Below are 16,005 nucleotides of genomic sequence, written 5' to 3' on the forward strand. Positions count from 1 at the left end.
ATAGTTAGAAACCAACTGGAACCAGGTAATATTACTGTCTTGCAACCTGAATGTTTCTTGTGACAATATTTTATGACTCTTTTCTGTCAGTAATACGCAGAAGCAGTGGTTTAAGGCTGCATGTCCCCTGTTTGGATGAGCCAGGAGTGTCTAACCTGTCCCCTAGTATCCTGTTTCTCACCAGCATGAACACCTGGGGATAAACATCCTCATGCCTGGGATTCCCTGGTGGCGCAGTGGTTGAGAGTCCGCCTGCCGATGCAGGGGACACGGGTTCGTGCCCCGGTCCAGGAAGATCCCACATGCCGCGGAGCGGCTGGGCCCGTGAGCCATGGCCGCTGAGCCTGTGCGTCTGGCAACAAAAAAATCCTCATGCTCCACCTCTGCCCACGTGACCAGTTCTTTCCCTAAATCTCTGAGTTTTGACTCACAGAGATTGCGCATTTTTAGGGCTTTTCGTGTATTTTGCCCAGTTACTTTCCCACCCACAGCGTTGGAGAGTCCCTGTTTCCCTTCACCTACCCACCAGGTACCACCGTTCTTTTTAACAAGAAGTTTAAACAAGAAGTTTAAACTAAGTCTGGTTATGTTTTGTCATTTACCGCATATGTTAATATCCTCTTTTTGTTTGTTTCACTTGTTTTATTAAAACCCCGAGGGATGAGCGGGAAGAACTCATCATTCCCCATTTTGTAGAAGAAAACTGAGGTGCAGAAGAGGCTGGGTTTAGAACCCAGCTGTCCAGTCTCCTCATAATTCCAATTAATAAGAGTGATCAAAGGTTGGGCATGTGTCATGTGCCAGACCTCTGAGAGGTTGTGTGCAGGTTTTACTTAATTTTCCTAACTGCTCCAAGAGGTGGGTTTAAAAGACTCCACGCTTCTTTGACTTTAAGGAAGCTGAGCCTCCGAGATGGAGGTAACTCACCAAGTCACAGGATCAGCAGAGGCTGCCTCTGTAGAAAGCCTCACCCCCTAACTTCCCACCCTGCCGCACAGCCTCCTCTGTGCAGTGGTGATCGAGCCCCGTCTCTCTTGGCTAATTTCATTTCCGTTCAACAAATGCTAATCGACTTGCTGGCTTTTGCCACCTGGGAAAATCCAGAAGGGCATTTCCCACCCTAAAGGAACTGAGTGTTATCGTCAGAGCCCTTGGCCTCTGGCTTTCCCTCCGGGTTCTGGTTTTTCCATGCCCGTTTCCCCCTCCCCTGCTCCTCTTGGAGACATCCCCCACTCCCGCCCTGTTTTAATGCCTGCAGATCTGGATGGTGCCCAGGACAGATTTTGCACTTGTTTTCAAGTTCACTGTGTCCTGTGAACACTATTTTCTGCCGTTTCTCATCCGTCCATCCCCAGAGAGTGAGCAGGGAATTAGGGTTAATTTAGCTTTTTAGCTGACCAGGGAATATGGGTACCAAAAGATTAAGTGGTTTATCCAAAGTCCCACAGTTAAGAAACGGTACAGCTTGTTCCTAAACACAGGCTGCCCTATGTCTGGGGCATGAATTTACAGCAGTGGTGGCTGTCTTCTTCTGTTAAAATTGTTTTTTGTTTTTTTTTTTTAAATCATGATAAAATAGGGACTTCCCTGGCAGTCCAGTGGTTAAGACTCTGTGCTTCCACTGCAGGGGGCACGGGTTGGATCCCTGGTCGGGGAACTAAGATCCCACATGCCACATGGCATGGCCAAAAAATAAAAAAAAATTTAACAATCATGATAAAATATACATAATGTAAAACTTACCATTTTAACCATTTTAAAGCCTACAGTTTAGTGGCGTAAATTAAGTGGCATAAGTGGCATTCACATTGTTGTACCACCAGGTTCGTTTGCCCAATGCACAGCAAGCCAAAGGGCTGAGACGCCGAGGTTTGCAGCGGAGAAAGGATGTGTTCACAAGGCAGCCAAGCGAGGAGACAGGAGAACAAACCTCAGGTCCACCCCCCCAAAGCCCGGGGGCTTGGGGTATTTATGGGATAAGGAAGCAGGGCGGTCTTAGGCGTGGGGAAGGTGATTGCAGGTAGGGAAAAGGTGAGGTAGTCAGTGTTCTGTGTAGGTGTATCTGGGTTACATGCTTCTTCATGGGATGCATGTTCAAAAATGGAGGCGCCTAGCATGATCTGACGGTGGGGTCCTTGGCCCTCTGAGGTCAAAAGGTCATTCACCAGATACCTGTGCAGGCCCAGTTTTAGGGTCTGTGGTCCCAACCAGTCTTAGCTGGCTTGAGCTCGAACTAGACACCAAGTTCCTGGAAAACAACTCAGACAAACATCTTATTGTTTAGGCTACATGAAGCTTGGAGGGTCTGCAATCTGCAACGAACAATTAAGCCAGCTTGCTAAGTGAACTCGCTCAAGCAGAGGAGTTGTTAGCAAGCTGTAAGACAAGCAGGAATTTCTGTTAATCCCATGGGGCACAGTTTCAGGATGGGTTTTTTTTAACCCTATAGGGCACGGTTTCACAACCATCACCACCATCCATCTCCAGAACTTTTTCACCTTCCCAAACTGAAACTCTGTACCCACCAATTCCCCGTTTCCCCCTCCCCTAGCCACTGGCCACCACCATTTTGCTTCCTGTCTCTATGAATTTGCCTGTTCTAGGTATCTTGTGTAAGTGGAATCATACAGTATTTGTCCTTCTGTGTTTGGCTTATTTCACTCAGTGTAATATTTTCAAGGTACCTCCATGTTGTAACATGTGTCAGATGTTTATTCCTTTTTAAGGCTGAATAATATTCCACACGTACACACCACATTCTCTTTATCCATCACCCTCTGTTTGGATTGTTTCCACCTTTTGGCTGTTGTGAATAATGCTGCTATGAACTTTGGTTTATGAAATTGGTTTGTTTTTAAAAGTGCCACCTAGAATCCAGCCCACTGCCACCCACCATATCACCAATGAAGGTGTTCCAGCCTCTCTCCCCTGTGTAGCCTCAGGAGTGCCCACCCCTACCGTCACCTGGACCAAGGTAGGTGAAGCCTGTTACCACAAAGGTAACCAGAGAGGTAGGCCCAGTGCATCATGGGAAGAGGAATGATGCAAATCGCCGTGGGGTGTGGGCTCTGCTGATGTCACCTGTGACTCTACCGCAGGAAACCAATGCCCTGGCCTCCAGGGATCCCCACTACAATGTGAGCAAGGATGGTACCCTGGTCATCGCCCGGCCATCTGCCCAGGATGCAGGGGCCTATGTCTGCACAGCCACCAACGCCGTGGGCTTCTCCAGCCAGGAGATGCAGCTTTCTGTCAACAGTGAGTGATGGCTGCCCCTGTCCTGGGAGAGGGGCTTGGCAGGCACTGAGGCAGGGGCATAGACAATCTGACCTCACCTGCATCCTCCTTGCATCTCGTCAACCCTGCCTCTAAATTCCTCACATCTGAAGGGCATGTAGACCAAAGCTATCCTTCAGAGCACTGTCCCCTGTAACGTGGGCATGCTCTAAGAGTGGTTCCAACTCAGCCCTTTGCCACCGGATGGGGGGAACGTGTCACATTCACAAGGCTTGGAAAGACCCAAGGCCCTACACTGGACCCCCTCCCATCTTGGCAGCCCCTTCGCCCACCTTTCTCCCCAGCTCTTTGTGCCCAGACCCTTTGGCCTCCTTTCAGTTTCTTAAATGATCCATCCTGCCTCAGGGCCTTTGCATGTGCAGTTCCTTCTGTTGGAATGCCCTTCCCTTACCTGCAGTCAGTCAGATCTCAGTTCTCTCTGATCTCTGAGGCTGTGTCAAATCACCTTGCTGTGAACTCTCTGGAATGTCCCTTTCTTAGTGCCCATCACAACTGTGATTAAATAATTAACTGTGTGTTGAACTGTTTGGAACCAGTGTTTCCCTGGGGCCCTTGGCACAAAGGGAAACTGGGCATCATCTGATGGTTAATCCCATTTATTCCTGAGAATAAATGGGATCATCAAGGGCGAGAAGGGAGAGAGAGGAGAGGGAGGACAGAACCTGCCAGAATGTCCCCAGGGAAGGGAAGCAGGATAGAGAGAAGCAAGAGGAGGACACTGGGGCAGGAGGGACCATGTCAGGGTCATCAAAGCAAGATGAGCTTCCAGCGGGAGGAGGGGGTAGACATGTGGGGTGGGGTATGACTAGGGGAAACCATTGGATCTGAGCCCACCCTGAAACCTACACTGCCATTATAATCGAGCCCACCCACCTTCTGCATCTCTGGGGTGGCAGTGCCACCTCAGCTTCCTGGGGAAGCCATGCTGGTCCCCTCTGGGCCGCGACCCCTGACTCCCTGCTCTGTTCACACCCCCTGCATGATTCTACCAACAGCCAAGCCCAGGATCCTTGTGAATGGGTCATGTGACGCAGACAAGCCGCTGAGAGTCACAGCCAAGGCCAGTGACGAGGTGACCCTGGACTGCGAAGCCCAGGGCTCTCCACCCCCACTGGTCACCTGGGCCAAGGACTCCCTCCCTGTGCCACCCGTCACCGACAGGTAACCCCAGTTGCGGGGCCTTGGGTCTGGGGATGGACAGAGCTTGGGGTTTGAGGAAACTGATCTCCAGGTGACCAGTGACCCGGCCAGTGTGTGGGACCCTGTGGACACCCCCAGGGGCATGCAATCCGATTACACACACAGCACTTTTGGCCATTGACCTTTAAGGGAGCATGGATGCCCTTCAGAGGGGGAAGGCCTCTGAAATAACACGCACGCAGTGCTTCACGCACGGCCGAGGGGCACTGCGTGCAGGATCGCCTTCCATCTGCTCAGCAGAGCAGAACTGAGTGGAACTGAGGCTCAGCGAGGTGGGGTGACCTGCTTGTGGTCACTCAGCTAGGAAAGAGTGATGCCGCGGTTGAGACAGCCTCCTGAACGAGACACGTGCGCCGTCCTTGCCTGCTCCGCAGACCAGGTGTCTGGCAGCGGGGCTTTCAGGGATCCTGAGAGTGGGCAGAAAGGGAGGAGGTGCTTGGGCATCCTTCAAAGCCTGGCTGCACCTCCCCAGGCAGGGGTGTCGGGTGGGGTGGTTCCAGACAAGAAGGCCTCAGACTCCTGGGACCCTTGACCCTCGAGGAGCAGGGCTGTGGCGAGGGGGCAGCTCTGGCCGGTGACATCAGCCCTGGCGAGGCCTTTGAGAAGTTCCAGGTGGAGGAGGTCTCAGAGCAGCCTGCTGTGCAAGATCCCGCTCCCGACACCCACACATGGGTCTCTACCTCTCAGATCATCTGTTTGGTGCGCCCTCCCGTCCTTGAAGCACGCCTGCACGCGGCTGGGGTCCTGGGGCTGGGCTGGCGCTGTGCTGCCCCCATCCGCGCACCCTTTGGTGTCTCTGCAGCCCAGGTCGTAGGGGGGAGGGAGTGGTCGTCTGGGGAGCCTGCATCTCTCCGCAGAAAGCCTGGTCCTGGCTCCTTGGCTGGGCAGCCGCCTGGCGGGTGCTTGTTTATTTATGTTTTGTTACTGAAATGGCACACCGCCATTGTTCACCCCTCCTTCTTGTGATGCGTTAATAGATCCGCCGGGAGCCGTACATCTGTGAGAGCTGCTTTTGCAATCCTGAGTTTTGCTCTGTCCCTTCTCCCCTGGCCCCCTCCACTTCGTGCCGGGCTTGCGGCTTTCTCTTGAGAGTTCTGAGATGCCAGGAGTTCACCTACGTGAGGTGGGAAAATACGCCTGGAGGGTGGGGCTGGGGTGAAGGGCTCAGAGCCTGGAGTTCGTCAGACCCGAGTGTGGATCCCGGCTGGTTCTGTATTAGTCGTGTGGCCACGGGTGGCCGCTGGTTCCTCTTGGACCGTTTCTCCGTCTGTGAAGTGGACAAGGTTGAAACCCTGTTCTCAAGATGCAGTGATGGATGTGCGATGCTCAGTACGTTGTCAGTGGCGGAAAATCACTTTGACAGCATTTTCCTGCTGCTGCTATAAACGAAAGCATCATTTCCAGCTTTCAGAAATTATCGTCATCCTATGTGCTATTTAATTCTCCCCAACATTTTTCAATGGAAAAGCTTTATTGAGGTATAAATGGCATGCTTTCCAATTCTGTGTTTTTAAGTAAATTCTGAGTTGTGCAACCATCACCACAATTAACTTTAGAACATTTCCAGCACCCCCCTCCTCCAAAGGAATCCCCACATTCATTGGCAGACGCTTCCCATCCCTGCCCGGCCCCTGCCCGGCCCCAGCCCAGCCCCCGGCAACCACTCATCTGCTCTCTGTCTTTGGATTGATCTCTTCGGGACGTCTCATGTAAATGGAATCGTGCGCTCTGTGGCTTTTTGTGTCCGGCTACTTTCACTTAGCGTCATGTTTTTGAGGCTCCTGCATGTTGGAGCAGGTGTCGGGGCTTTGGTCCTCTTTCTGGCTGAATAATATTCTGTTGCCTGGATACAGCACCTTTTGTTGATTTAGTCACCAGTCGATGGACCCTTGGGCTGTTTCCACTTGCTGGCGACTGTGAATAACCTCACAGACCTTTGATTGTATTGACACTTCATTTGCGGGCTCTGGGTCCCCGCGCTTCTTTGGGCCTCTCCCTGTGGCATCTGACAGCTTCCCTACGCAGAACAAAGCTCCCTCTTCTGCCGGACACACAGCTCCCCTTAGTCCCACAGCCATTCAGACAGAAGATGCAGGTTTTTAAAAACCCACGGGAAACACACAGGGAGCAGTGATGGTGCGGGGGTAGCTTTGCTGTCTGTCTGCTCCCCTTCTCCTCTACCTCCTCTGTCTCTTCCCCTTCCTTCTCCGAGGGACCCCCAAGGCTCAGCTTCAAAGCTGCCGTTCTGGAAGCTTGAGAACTTATTCTGATGAGTCGTGGGTGTTCGTCTACCTCCAGGTTCTGTGCTCCTTCTGCCTGGCTGAGCTGCCCCCTCTTCTGTGGTGGCCCCCTTCTCTGTCCTCGGATGGGGGAAGGCCTGAACCTATTCGGGTTGCCCGGGGCCTCTCTTTCCCGACCCTGTGCCAGCCTTGACCAAGGGCTGCGGTCAGGGTCACCAGCAGACCTCCAGTACTGGTGCTTCTTCAGAGCTCCTTGGTAACTCTGGTGCAATCAGGGGTGAGAACCACCACGTGGCCGAGCCTCTGAGGCCTCCTGCATTTCTGTTTGGGCGGCGGGGGGGTGGCCCTCTTCTCCTGCTGGCCATCCTGGAGGTGGGTGGGGTGAGCGGCATCACGCCCAGTGCCTTGAGGGGGAAACAGAAGCCAATGGGGTGTAGGGAACTGGGATCCTGATCTCACTTCCCGGGCTGGGCCCTAACATGCACGCCCACACACCCACAGACACACATAGACATGCACAGACATATACAGACATGCACGGACACATATAGACATGAATACACGTGGACAGGAGCACAGACAGACACAGACACACATAGACACACGGCCACGCACACTGACACAAACACAGGTACAGACACATGTGGACGTGCACACAGATGCAGCAGAGATGCAGACATGAGAACACGTGGACACACACATATCAGGCTTCTGGGCCAAGGTCGGGCAGGCCACTGCTCTTTCTGGAGATTCTAGAGAGTATTCTGAACTCAGGGAGCCTTGACCTCCTGAGTCAGCAAGTCCTAATGGAAAGAAAACAGTAGGAGCTTGAGTACCCATGAAACTCTAAACCACCCACCTGTGTCCATGACCCCTTCCAGTGTGTTCTTGTAGATGCTTCTAGAGAATTAAATTGAGTGCCTCTTCCATTCTGCCCTTATCATTGATATTTTTCCACATTTACCCATTTTCTAGATTCATCCTGGCCCACGTCATTGCTTTCCATTTAAAGGGCAAGATAACATTCCAGGGCGTTCAGCTCTCATCGTTGCTAAGCTCTTTCTCTGTTTGGGGCAGATGCTCCGTTGCCAGTTTTGGGCGGTAATAAATGGGGCTGTTGGAACATTTTTGCACAAATGCTTCTCTTTATCTCCTGGGTCATTTCCTTGGGGTATAGTCCTGAAAGCCAATGGCTGAGTCCAAGGCTGGGAATGGTTATCGGGTGCCTCTCACCCTGTGGGACTGCTGTTTGTGAAAGGGCCATTTGAGTTGTGAATTCAGAATTGAAGTCCGCAGGATTTATTGAGCATCTCTTGTGCCCAGGACTGTGCCGAAACTGTCTAGGAGAGAGAAGACATGGGCTCCGGCTGTGTGTGACATCAGGTAGCAAAAGACCTAGGGTCCCATCCCAGCCTTGCCCCCAACTCTCTGAATGAACCCGAGCAAGACCCTTCCCCTCTCTGGGCCTCAGTCTTCCCGTCTGAGAAATGAAAGGGTTGGACAGGCGATGGTGGCCAGAGAGTGCCTAGTGGCTCTGGTCCCATGATTCAGCCCAGGGATGCTGGGGCGAGGTGGTGTTGCTAGGCAACAATGTTTGTTTCTGGTTCTGATGTGTATCTGGGACAGCTGCGAGTACTCCTGGCTTCAGCACTGGCTCCCGGGGGCAGCCGGCCAGGGTCCCACACAGGGCCAAACCAGCCGCATCCGGGGGAGGGGAGGGGACAGGGAGAGGATAGAGCACCCCGAGGATGCTGCAGGGCAGTCGGCACACCCACTCCCTCTCATGGCCCAGTGGAGAGGTTGGGGGGCTGCAGCTGGGTTCTGACGATCCAGGAGAAAAGCTGCTTCCTCCTTAGAAGTGAGTGGCATGGCATGGACTGCCCAGGGGCCCCTCGTGGGGTCTTTACCTTGGGGGATCTTCATAGCTCATCTGATTCCTGGCCTGGTGGCTGGGTGACCATGGACAGCAGGACTTCGTCTCTCTGGGTCTCTGCAAAAGGGGCGATGATAGTAGGATCTGCGGCTTGGCTGTTGAGAGTTTCAAGTGACAGTATGCACGGAAGTGCTTAGCTGTGCAGTGGCGCGTAGGAAGCGCTCATGTGTAGACAGCTGTCACCTGTCAGCATCTCTGGGTTTATGTTGCATGGGCTCAGAGGATGTGTATTCTCCCCCTCGCTCATATATTGTGCTTGGCCCTTTCCTTGATATCAGGCCCCTCTTCCTAAACTGCTCCAGCTTGGGGTTTCCGTTTGGGGCTTCCTTATAAGGGTCTATGGTGTGGGTCAGGGTCAGAGTGGCCCCTGGTGGTTGAAGGTGCTGTCCAGGCTGACTGGTGCTGGGGGCGGGGGGGGTGGGCAATCCCTGCTGCAGCCTCAGACCCCGCCCTGGCCCAGCAGACAAGCGCCCAGCATGTATTTGCACGTGGTGGACGTCTGCTGAGCGCTGTTGCACTGCGTGCTCTGGTTGAGGATCAGCCTCTGGTGGGCTCGGTTCTGCAGGGGGTGCTGTTCATTCATTTGACAGCCTCCGCCCAGAAGGCTCTGCTCACACAGTGAGGTTGGATGGGCCCTTTAGAAATGGGGGCAGCAGGGGGAGCATGGGACGCAGCGAGAGGGCCTGGGCGCAGGCCAACCACCCAGATTCTGAGCAGCCGGAGGACGGGGTGCATTTCTTTCACCCCGGTGGCCCACCTTGAACCCAGTGGCTCTTTGTCATATGAGTGAATGAATGAATGTACGAGAAATTGGCTGAACTCGGCTCCATGGAACTCAGAGCAGGGGAGGTGTGACCTGCCTGCCCTCGTCAGGGAAGGGTTCATGGAGGAGCTAGAGGCTCTGCTGCCTTGAAGGGGGTCTGGGGGCAGGAGAGCAGCATCGAGACAGGGTGGGGTGTGGGAAACAGTGTGAGCGAAGGTGGGAAGGGGTGCGTGTATGGACAGGGACAGCTGGGATTTGCCATCAAATATTCATCGAGCACCTGTTGTGGGCCAGCACCTGTGCTAAGCGCTAGGAACATGGCAGGAACCACCTGGGCAACCTGGCCGCTCCCTTCACGGAGCCATCAGACAGCGACAGGTGATTACAGGTGTGTTAAATGCTGTAAAGCCTCCAGGAGTGTATGAGAGAAGGGGTCCGGCTGGGGCAGCAAGGGCAGCTTCCCTGAGCCGCAGAGGAGCTGGAGAGGGGACCCCAGGCTGGGTTGCAGCGAAGGTGTGGCCTGGGATTTGCACTTTCTATCAGATGCCCTTTGGTCTCTCCAGGCGGATACATCCCCCTCGGAGCTCATAGGACCAGGGGGACACGGCAGGGTAGGTGGATCTCCCTCCCCGTCCCCCATCATCTGCATGGCTGTGTGAGACTCACAGCCAACAGTGAAGCCTCGAGCGCAGTGGAGGTCATAAACAGGAAATTCCCCTCGAACCTCTCCATGTTTTCATCTTGGCGCCACACGGAGCCATCTGGCTGCTCTCGCCTCAGCGGGGAGGCCGCTGCTAATTACGCCACAGGCACAGGGCACACGGCAGCGCTCTCCCCACTTCCTCCCACCTCCCCCCTGCCCCTGACACCCCTCCCGGGGCTGCAGCCCCCAAACCCCAAGGAGCCTTGGGAATGTGGAGAGAGAGCGCCGGGGGCGTGGGGCGGGGGCGGTGCGAAAGGGCTGCCCTGCAACCCCTAGACCTCTAGGTCCTGTTTGGTCTGCCCCAGGCCCCATACCTTTTTCCTATATCTGGTCCGAGTGGGGTTTGCTCTGTGCCAGGTCTGGGCTAGGTTCTGGGGATACAAAGGCAAATAAGATGGCTGGGGATGTGTCCTCTTAGGGCCGGCAGGTGACAGGTGGTCACAAGCCGGTGCGGTGAGGGTTGTGATGGGGAGGGCTCTGCAGGCCTCAGCTTGACCATTTATAAGATGGAACTTCCATTCGTTCCGTTTCCTCCTTTGTGGTATAGCGAGCAGCCTTCCCTCTCTAGGAAATGGCCTGGGGGTCGTCATGAGAAAGACAAGATGCCTACATTTATTGTTGAGAATTGTTTCTACTTTTGGAAGTTTCTTTCATTATTTTTTTTTTTATCCCAGAAGCTCCCACTTCCTATCCTTTTAAGGGCTTGGTGAGGGAGGAAGCAACTTCTCTAAAGTTCTTAGAAGAACTAGAAGGCAACCTCTGAGATAAAGGAATTCCAGAGCAGCCTTTTCAAATATGAAGAAATTGGGGTTCAGAGACGTTGTCTGCCCTGCCTGGGCTGGCTCAGCACGTCAGATCCAGAACTCTGGTGCTCAGCCTAGACCTCTTTTTGCTGACCCATGCGTCCCTGCTTGGCTAGTCAAGGTTTGTAGCAAAGTCCCCTGAGGGAACCGTGTCCCTGCACCAAGTGTGACTCAGTGTGTATGTTTCAGCCTCAAACTGATTTGGCTCGTGTTTGGTGGATGTCAACATTATTTAACTTAAAAAAAAAAATTGTGGATGAGAAAAGCCAAGCCAGGGGAGGGGAGCCACACAGGGGAAATGTTTACTTGTCACTGAGACAAGAAAGCATCTGTGTTGTTTTTTCCTTTTTTCTTCCGCTTTGGAAGATTAAGGGACCTACTTAGGGCTGCCCAGCTGATTGGGGGCTGGGTGGCGAAACACAGCCATGTTGAGGGGGGCGTGGTTTTTACTAGCAGCAGGGCTGTTTATTGAGCACTTACTATGTCCCAGGGACCATGGGCTTTGTGTGCACCAGGTGCACCTGTGATCCCAGGTGAGGACACCGGGGCTCAGGGAGACGGAGTCCTTGGCCCAAGGTCAGCCTTCAAGAGGCCGAATGGTGGTGGATGCGGGGGCCACTTGCTGTCAAAGACCTGTTCCCATCTGCTCCGCTGGGCTGCTTCTCAGGGCAGGGGCACTTCCCTGTGTCCTGGGGCAGTACTCCAAGGGGTGGTCCCCCTGAGGACCTTGGGAAAACCCCGATTCCAGCCTCCCCCCACAGATCAGAGTCTCTGGACGGGGCCTGGGAATCTGTATGTTTCACATATAGCTGGAAGCTTCTGATAAGAAGCCCTGCTCTGCAAGGGGGAGTGATGGACTCTCTACCTGTGAGAGCTGATGGTGTGTGAGCCTGTGACGCAGGAGTCCTGCTCCTGTGCGTGGGGACACATACATCAGTGTGCAGAGGACTCTGGTGGTGAAAGAAAGAAAGAACGAATGAAGGAAAGAAGAGAGGGAGGGAGGAAAGAAAAACCTGAATGTTTAAATGCCCACCAAAAGGAGAACAAATTAATCCAATCGTGGTACGATCACACAACAGACGACTATACAGCAGTGAAAAGTGAATGAATTAGACCCACACACATACACGTGGTGCCATTTATATAAGAGTTTTAAACGATGCAAAACTGCATTGTGTATCGTTATGGATACACTGTCGTCACCATGACAACAGCTGACCTTTGCTGAGTACGTCTGTTCCAGGCACTGTGCCGTGAATTAGGTTTCTCAGTTCTCCGGACAACCCTATGAGGGCTAAGTACCACTGTTGTCTCTTTTTTCCAAAAGGAGACAACCGAGGCACAGAGAGGTTAAGTGACTTGCCCAGTGTCACACAGCAAGCACGTGGCAGAACAGGGTCGGACCTAGTTGTCCCAGCCCAGTGCCTGGGCTCTAGAGACCACTGCCTGGTATATCACTCACAACTGTCCTCAGAGAACTTGCCCCAGGTGCCTGCTGGAAGCTCAGGGCAAACTGGACGAAGGGTTTGCTGGGTAGGGGGATTACAAGCCCACTTTACATATGGGGAGACGGAAAACCAGCAGAGCACAGCTAGTCCCCCGTGGTTGTCCAGAGAGTGAGTTGCCAGCAATATTGACCTGTTTAATAAGTGCACGTCCAGCACTTGGCTTGCACCTGCTTGGGAGATGGGGGCTATTGTCATCCCCGTTTTGCAGAGGAGGAATCTGAGACCCAGCAGAGCGGGGAGTGGAGACTGGGACTGGAGTCCAGCTGTACCCTGATGAGCATAGGCGGGGGAGGGGCTGGCCCTTGAGGTTACCACCCCCACTCCCCGCCCCCGTGCCAGCTGCTTGCACTTGGGGCCCTGCTGTGGCCAGTGGCCGCAGCTGCCAACTCAGTTCTACGGGGGCAGGGACTGCACGGAGCCAGCACATGTGGGCTGGTGACATCATATCTGCAGAGGCCCCCTCGGGTCCAGCCCAGCTGCAGGAGCCTGGCTGGGGGTCCCAGATCCCTGTGGGATGGGGGCCGGGTGACTTCAGCGAGGTGGGCCAGGTTGGGGAGTGTAGCGATGGGGGACCTCTACAACTTCCTCCTGAGGGCCCAATACAACGCCGGAAAACAGGACACTGAAAAGCCCTGGATTCAGAGCCTGGCCAGACCTGGCACTTAGATGCAGAGGGTCTCTGGGCTGCAGCCTCTCCCTGGAAGCCGTTTTGGGGGGGGCCTCCAAATGAGGCCTCATCCCCACTCTCAGGGCAGGGTCGAGGAACGGTAGGCAGGTGCATCAGAGGAGGGAGAGTTACTGGCGACTAGGTACCAGGCCCTGGGTTGAGCCCACGTGGAATCTGTTCACCAGCCTCAGCCACAGAACTTCTTAATATGCCCATTTTACAGATGAGGAAATGGAGGCTCCAAGAGGTGAAGGGACTTGCTTCACCCAGCTGGGAAGGGTTCAAAGTTAAACCCAGCCAGCGGACTCCTAGCCTAGTGCTCTTTGTCTGTTACGCAAGTTGGAGGGGACCTGGCCTTGGCCTGGTGGTTTGGGGGAAGTGGAGGCAGGGCAGGGGGAGGAGTGAAGGGTGGGTGGCGGACACTGCCTCAGTCCTGGCAGGCTGCCTGGAGGAGGCAGCTGGTTCAAGTTGGGTCTTGGGCGTTTCCGGCAGAGGTGGGGTCGGTTGGGGTCTTACCAGTGCCCTTCACTCCCACAGGCATTGCCTCCTCCCATCAGGCTCCCTGCATCTGGCCCAGGCCCAGTTGAGTGACAGCGGCCTCTACGAATGCACAGCCAGTAACCCTGCGGGGTCCGCTGCTCGGTCCTACATCCTCAGGGTGCAAGGTAAGGTCCTGGCTGGCAGCCTCTGTCTCACACCGTTCCCCCCAACCCCCATCTTTCTTAGGCCTCTCGTGCCCCTCCCCCATCTCCACACCAGGCTCTGTCACCTCTTCATGGTCCTCCAGTGTTTCTTCCATCAACTCTATTTCCTGTCTTTTTCAAGCCTTATCTCTCCTCCTCACCCCCCTTCTTCCCCTCCCCTGAACCCCTTGGTTGAGCCCGGAGAGTCTGTTCAGAGGCCCCCTGAGAGCAAAGGGCAGGGCCCCGTGGCGTTGGAGACTTGGGCGTTGGGAGGGGGACCCACGGAGGGGGTTCTGGTTCCTGGCTCAGGTGGGGGCCCAGGAGTGCATGTTCACCTGGGTGTCCAGGTTCCATTCACAGAAGCCACTCAGTGGAGTCACTCCACCAAAGAGGCGGGGACCTTGTCATCTCCAGGAGCACGGAGATGAGTTGTCTGAGACAGGGGTCCTCTGACTGCAGCCCTCAGCCACTACTGACCTACATGCCGTTTTCATGTGGCCCACGAGTGAAGAATGATGTCTACATTTTTAAACGATTGGGGGAAAAAAGGCAAATAATGTGACATATGAAAATTATATGGAATTCAGGTTTCAGTGTCCATAAATACAAGCTTTACTGGAGTGCCACCACACACGTTCGGTTACGTACCATCTGTGGCTGCTTTCACGCCGTAATGGTGGAGTTGGGTAGTTGAGACAGAGACCAGCTGGTCTGCAAAACCTTTTCAGAAAAAGCCCTTTCCAGAAAAAGCCAACCCCTGATCTAAGCAGACTCCCCATTTTACAGGTGGACAGGCTGAGGTTCAGAGAGGGAGGGGCTCAAAGCTTCTCTATGAGTTTGCATGAGCATGGGAGAGAAACAGAGAAGCAGGAAGCAGGGTGATGAGCAGGGCCTCAGAGTCTGCAGAGCTGGGTTTCAATGCTGACTCTGCCACGGACTGGCTGTGTGACCTTAGGCCAGCTGCTTGGCTTCTCTGAGCCTTGGATTCTTCTATAAAGTAGAGGTAATAATGCCTATCCCATAGTTGTCAGAAAGGGTATTGATGACATAAGGCATTCAGCATGGTGGAAACTGCTGTTGCTTTCAGCAAGTGTTTTTAGGGGGATGGCGGGCAGGGCCTGTACACCCTTGTCCTCCTAGACAGTGAGGCTCTGGGCTCCGGGTGGGGGAGCTGATCTCTGCCCGGGGCCAGCTTCCATAGATGGTCTTATCTTCGGGCTCCTGCTCTGAAGCTGGGAAGGGAGTGGGTGTCCTCAGCTTCCCCCGAGGGCCCAGGACACTTGTCCTCGTCTTCGAGAATTCTCCTGGGCTCATCCAGTCTGGCCCCACGGAAGCCACCTGGATTCCTGGTCACACAGACCCAGCCTTGGGGCCGGTCCAGCTCCTATGGGCCGACGCAGCGGGTGACTCTGGTCAAGTCACACAACCTTTCTGAGCCTCAGTTTCTTCATCTGCAAAATGGACATAGCATCACCCACCCCGTAGGAGGGGCCAACTGGGATGGAGGATGGGAAAGTTGCTTGGAAAACACAAATGCAGAAGAAACAATACCCACTATCCTCCCCAAGCCAGGAAAGGGGAAGAGCGAGCTGGGAACCCTGAGAGTGAGTCTAGCCGCAGTGTTTTAGGCGCCACTGTGGAGCAGGCTCCTTGCTGGCTGCTCTAGTACTGCATCTCATTTCATCCCAGGGCTTCTTTGTGAGGAGGGGAGACCGAGGCTCCAGCCAGTGCGGGGTCCTGTGGCCAAGAGGGGCAGGGCTGGGATTTGAACCTCCCCTTCTGTGCATGCTGCCCCCTGGGCTGAGTCAGTCCCGCCGCCCCCTGGGCCTCAATGTCCCCATCTAGCACTGAGATGGTGTTTCCCAGCTGGTGGTTCTCAAATGGTGCTGGGTGCAAGCCTGTGGGTAGGGATGGGGGTGGGGGCTGGGGGGGGGTAGTAAGCTGAGCATGGAGGAGCGATTTTTTTTTTTTTTGCGGTACGCGGGCCTCTCACTGTTGTGGCCTCTCTCGTTGCGGAGCACAGGCTCCGGACGCGCAGGCTCAGCGGCCATGGCTCACGGGCCCAGCCGCTCCACGGCATGTGGGATCTTCCTGGACCGGGGCACGAACCCACGTCGCCTGCATCGGCAGGGGCAGTCTCAACCACTGCGCCACCAGGGAAGCCCGAGGAGTGATTTTTTGATGGCAACACATGTGTTCAAGGGAAAG

General features: G+C 54.5%; 1 protein-coding gene across 1 annotated transcript in view; it reads left to right on the forward strand.

The window, feature by feature from the left end:
* Positions 1–16,005, forward strand: part of HMCN2 (hemicentin 2) — a 150,384-nt gene that overhangs the window by 54,936 nt on the left and 79,443 nt on the right. Inside the window, exons 20-23 of the mRNA XM_065879176.1 lie at positions 2,862–2,974; positions 3,099–3,258; positions 4,293–4,458; positions 13,652–13,779. Coding sequence (XP_065735248.1) covers positions 2,862–2,974; positions 3,099–3,258; positions 4,293–4,458; positions 13,652–13,779 — 567 coding nt within the window. The remainder of the gene's footprint in view (positions 1–2,861; positions 2,975–3,098; positions 3,259–4,292; positions 4,459–13,651; positions 13,780–16,005) is intronic.

The sequence above is a fragment of the Phocoena phocoena genome, chromosome 6 (assembly GCF_963924675.1).
Source record: "Phocoena phocoena chromosome 6, mPhoPho1.1, whole genome shotgun sequence".
NCBI lineage: Eukaryota > Metazoa > Chordata > Mammalia > Artiodactyla > Phocoenidae > Phocoena > Phocoena phocoena.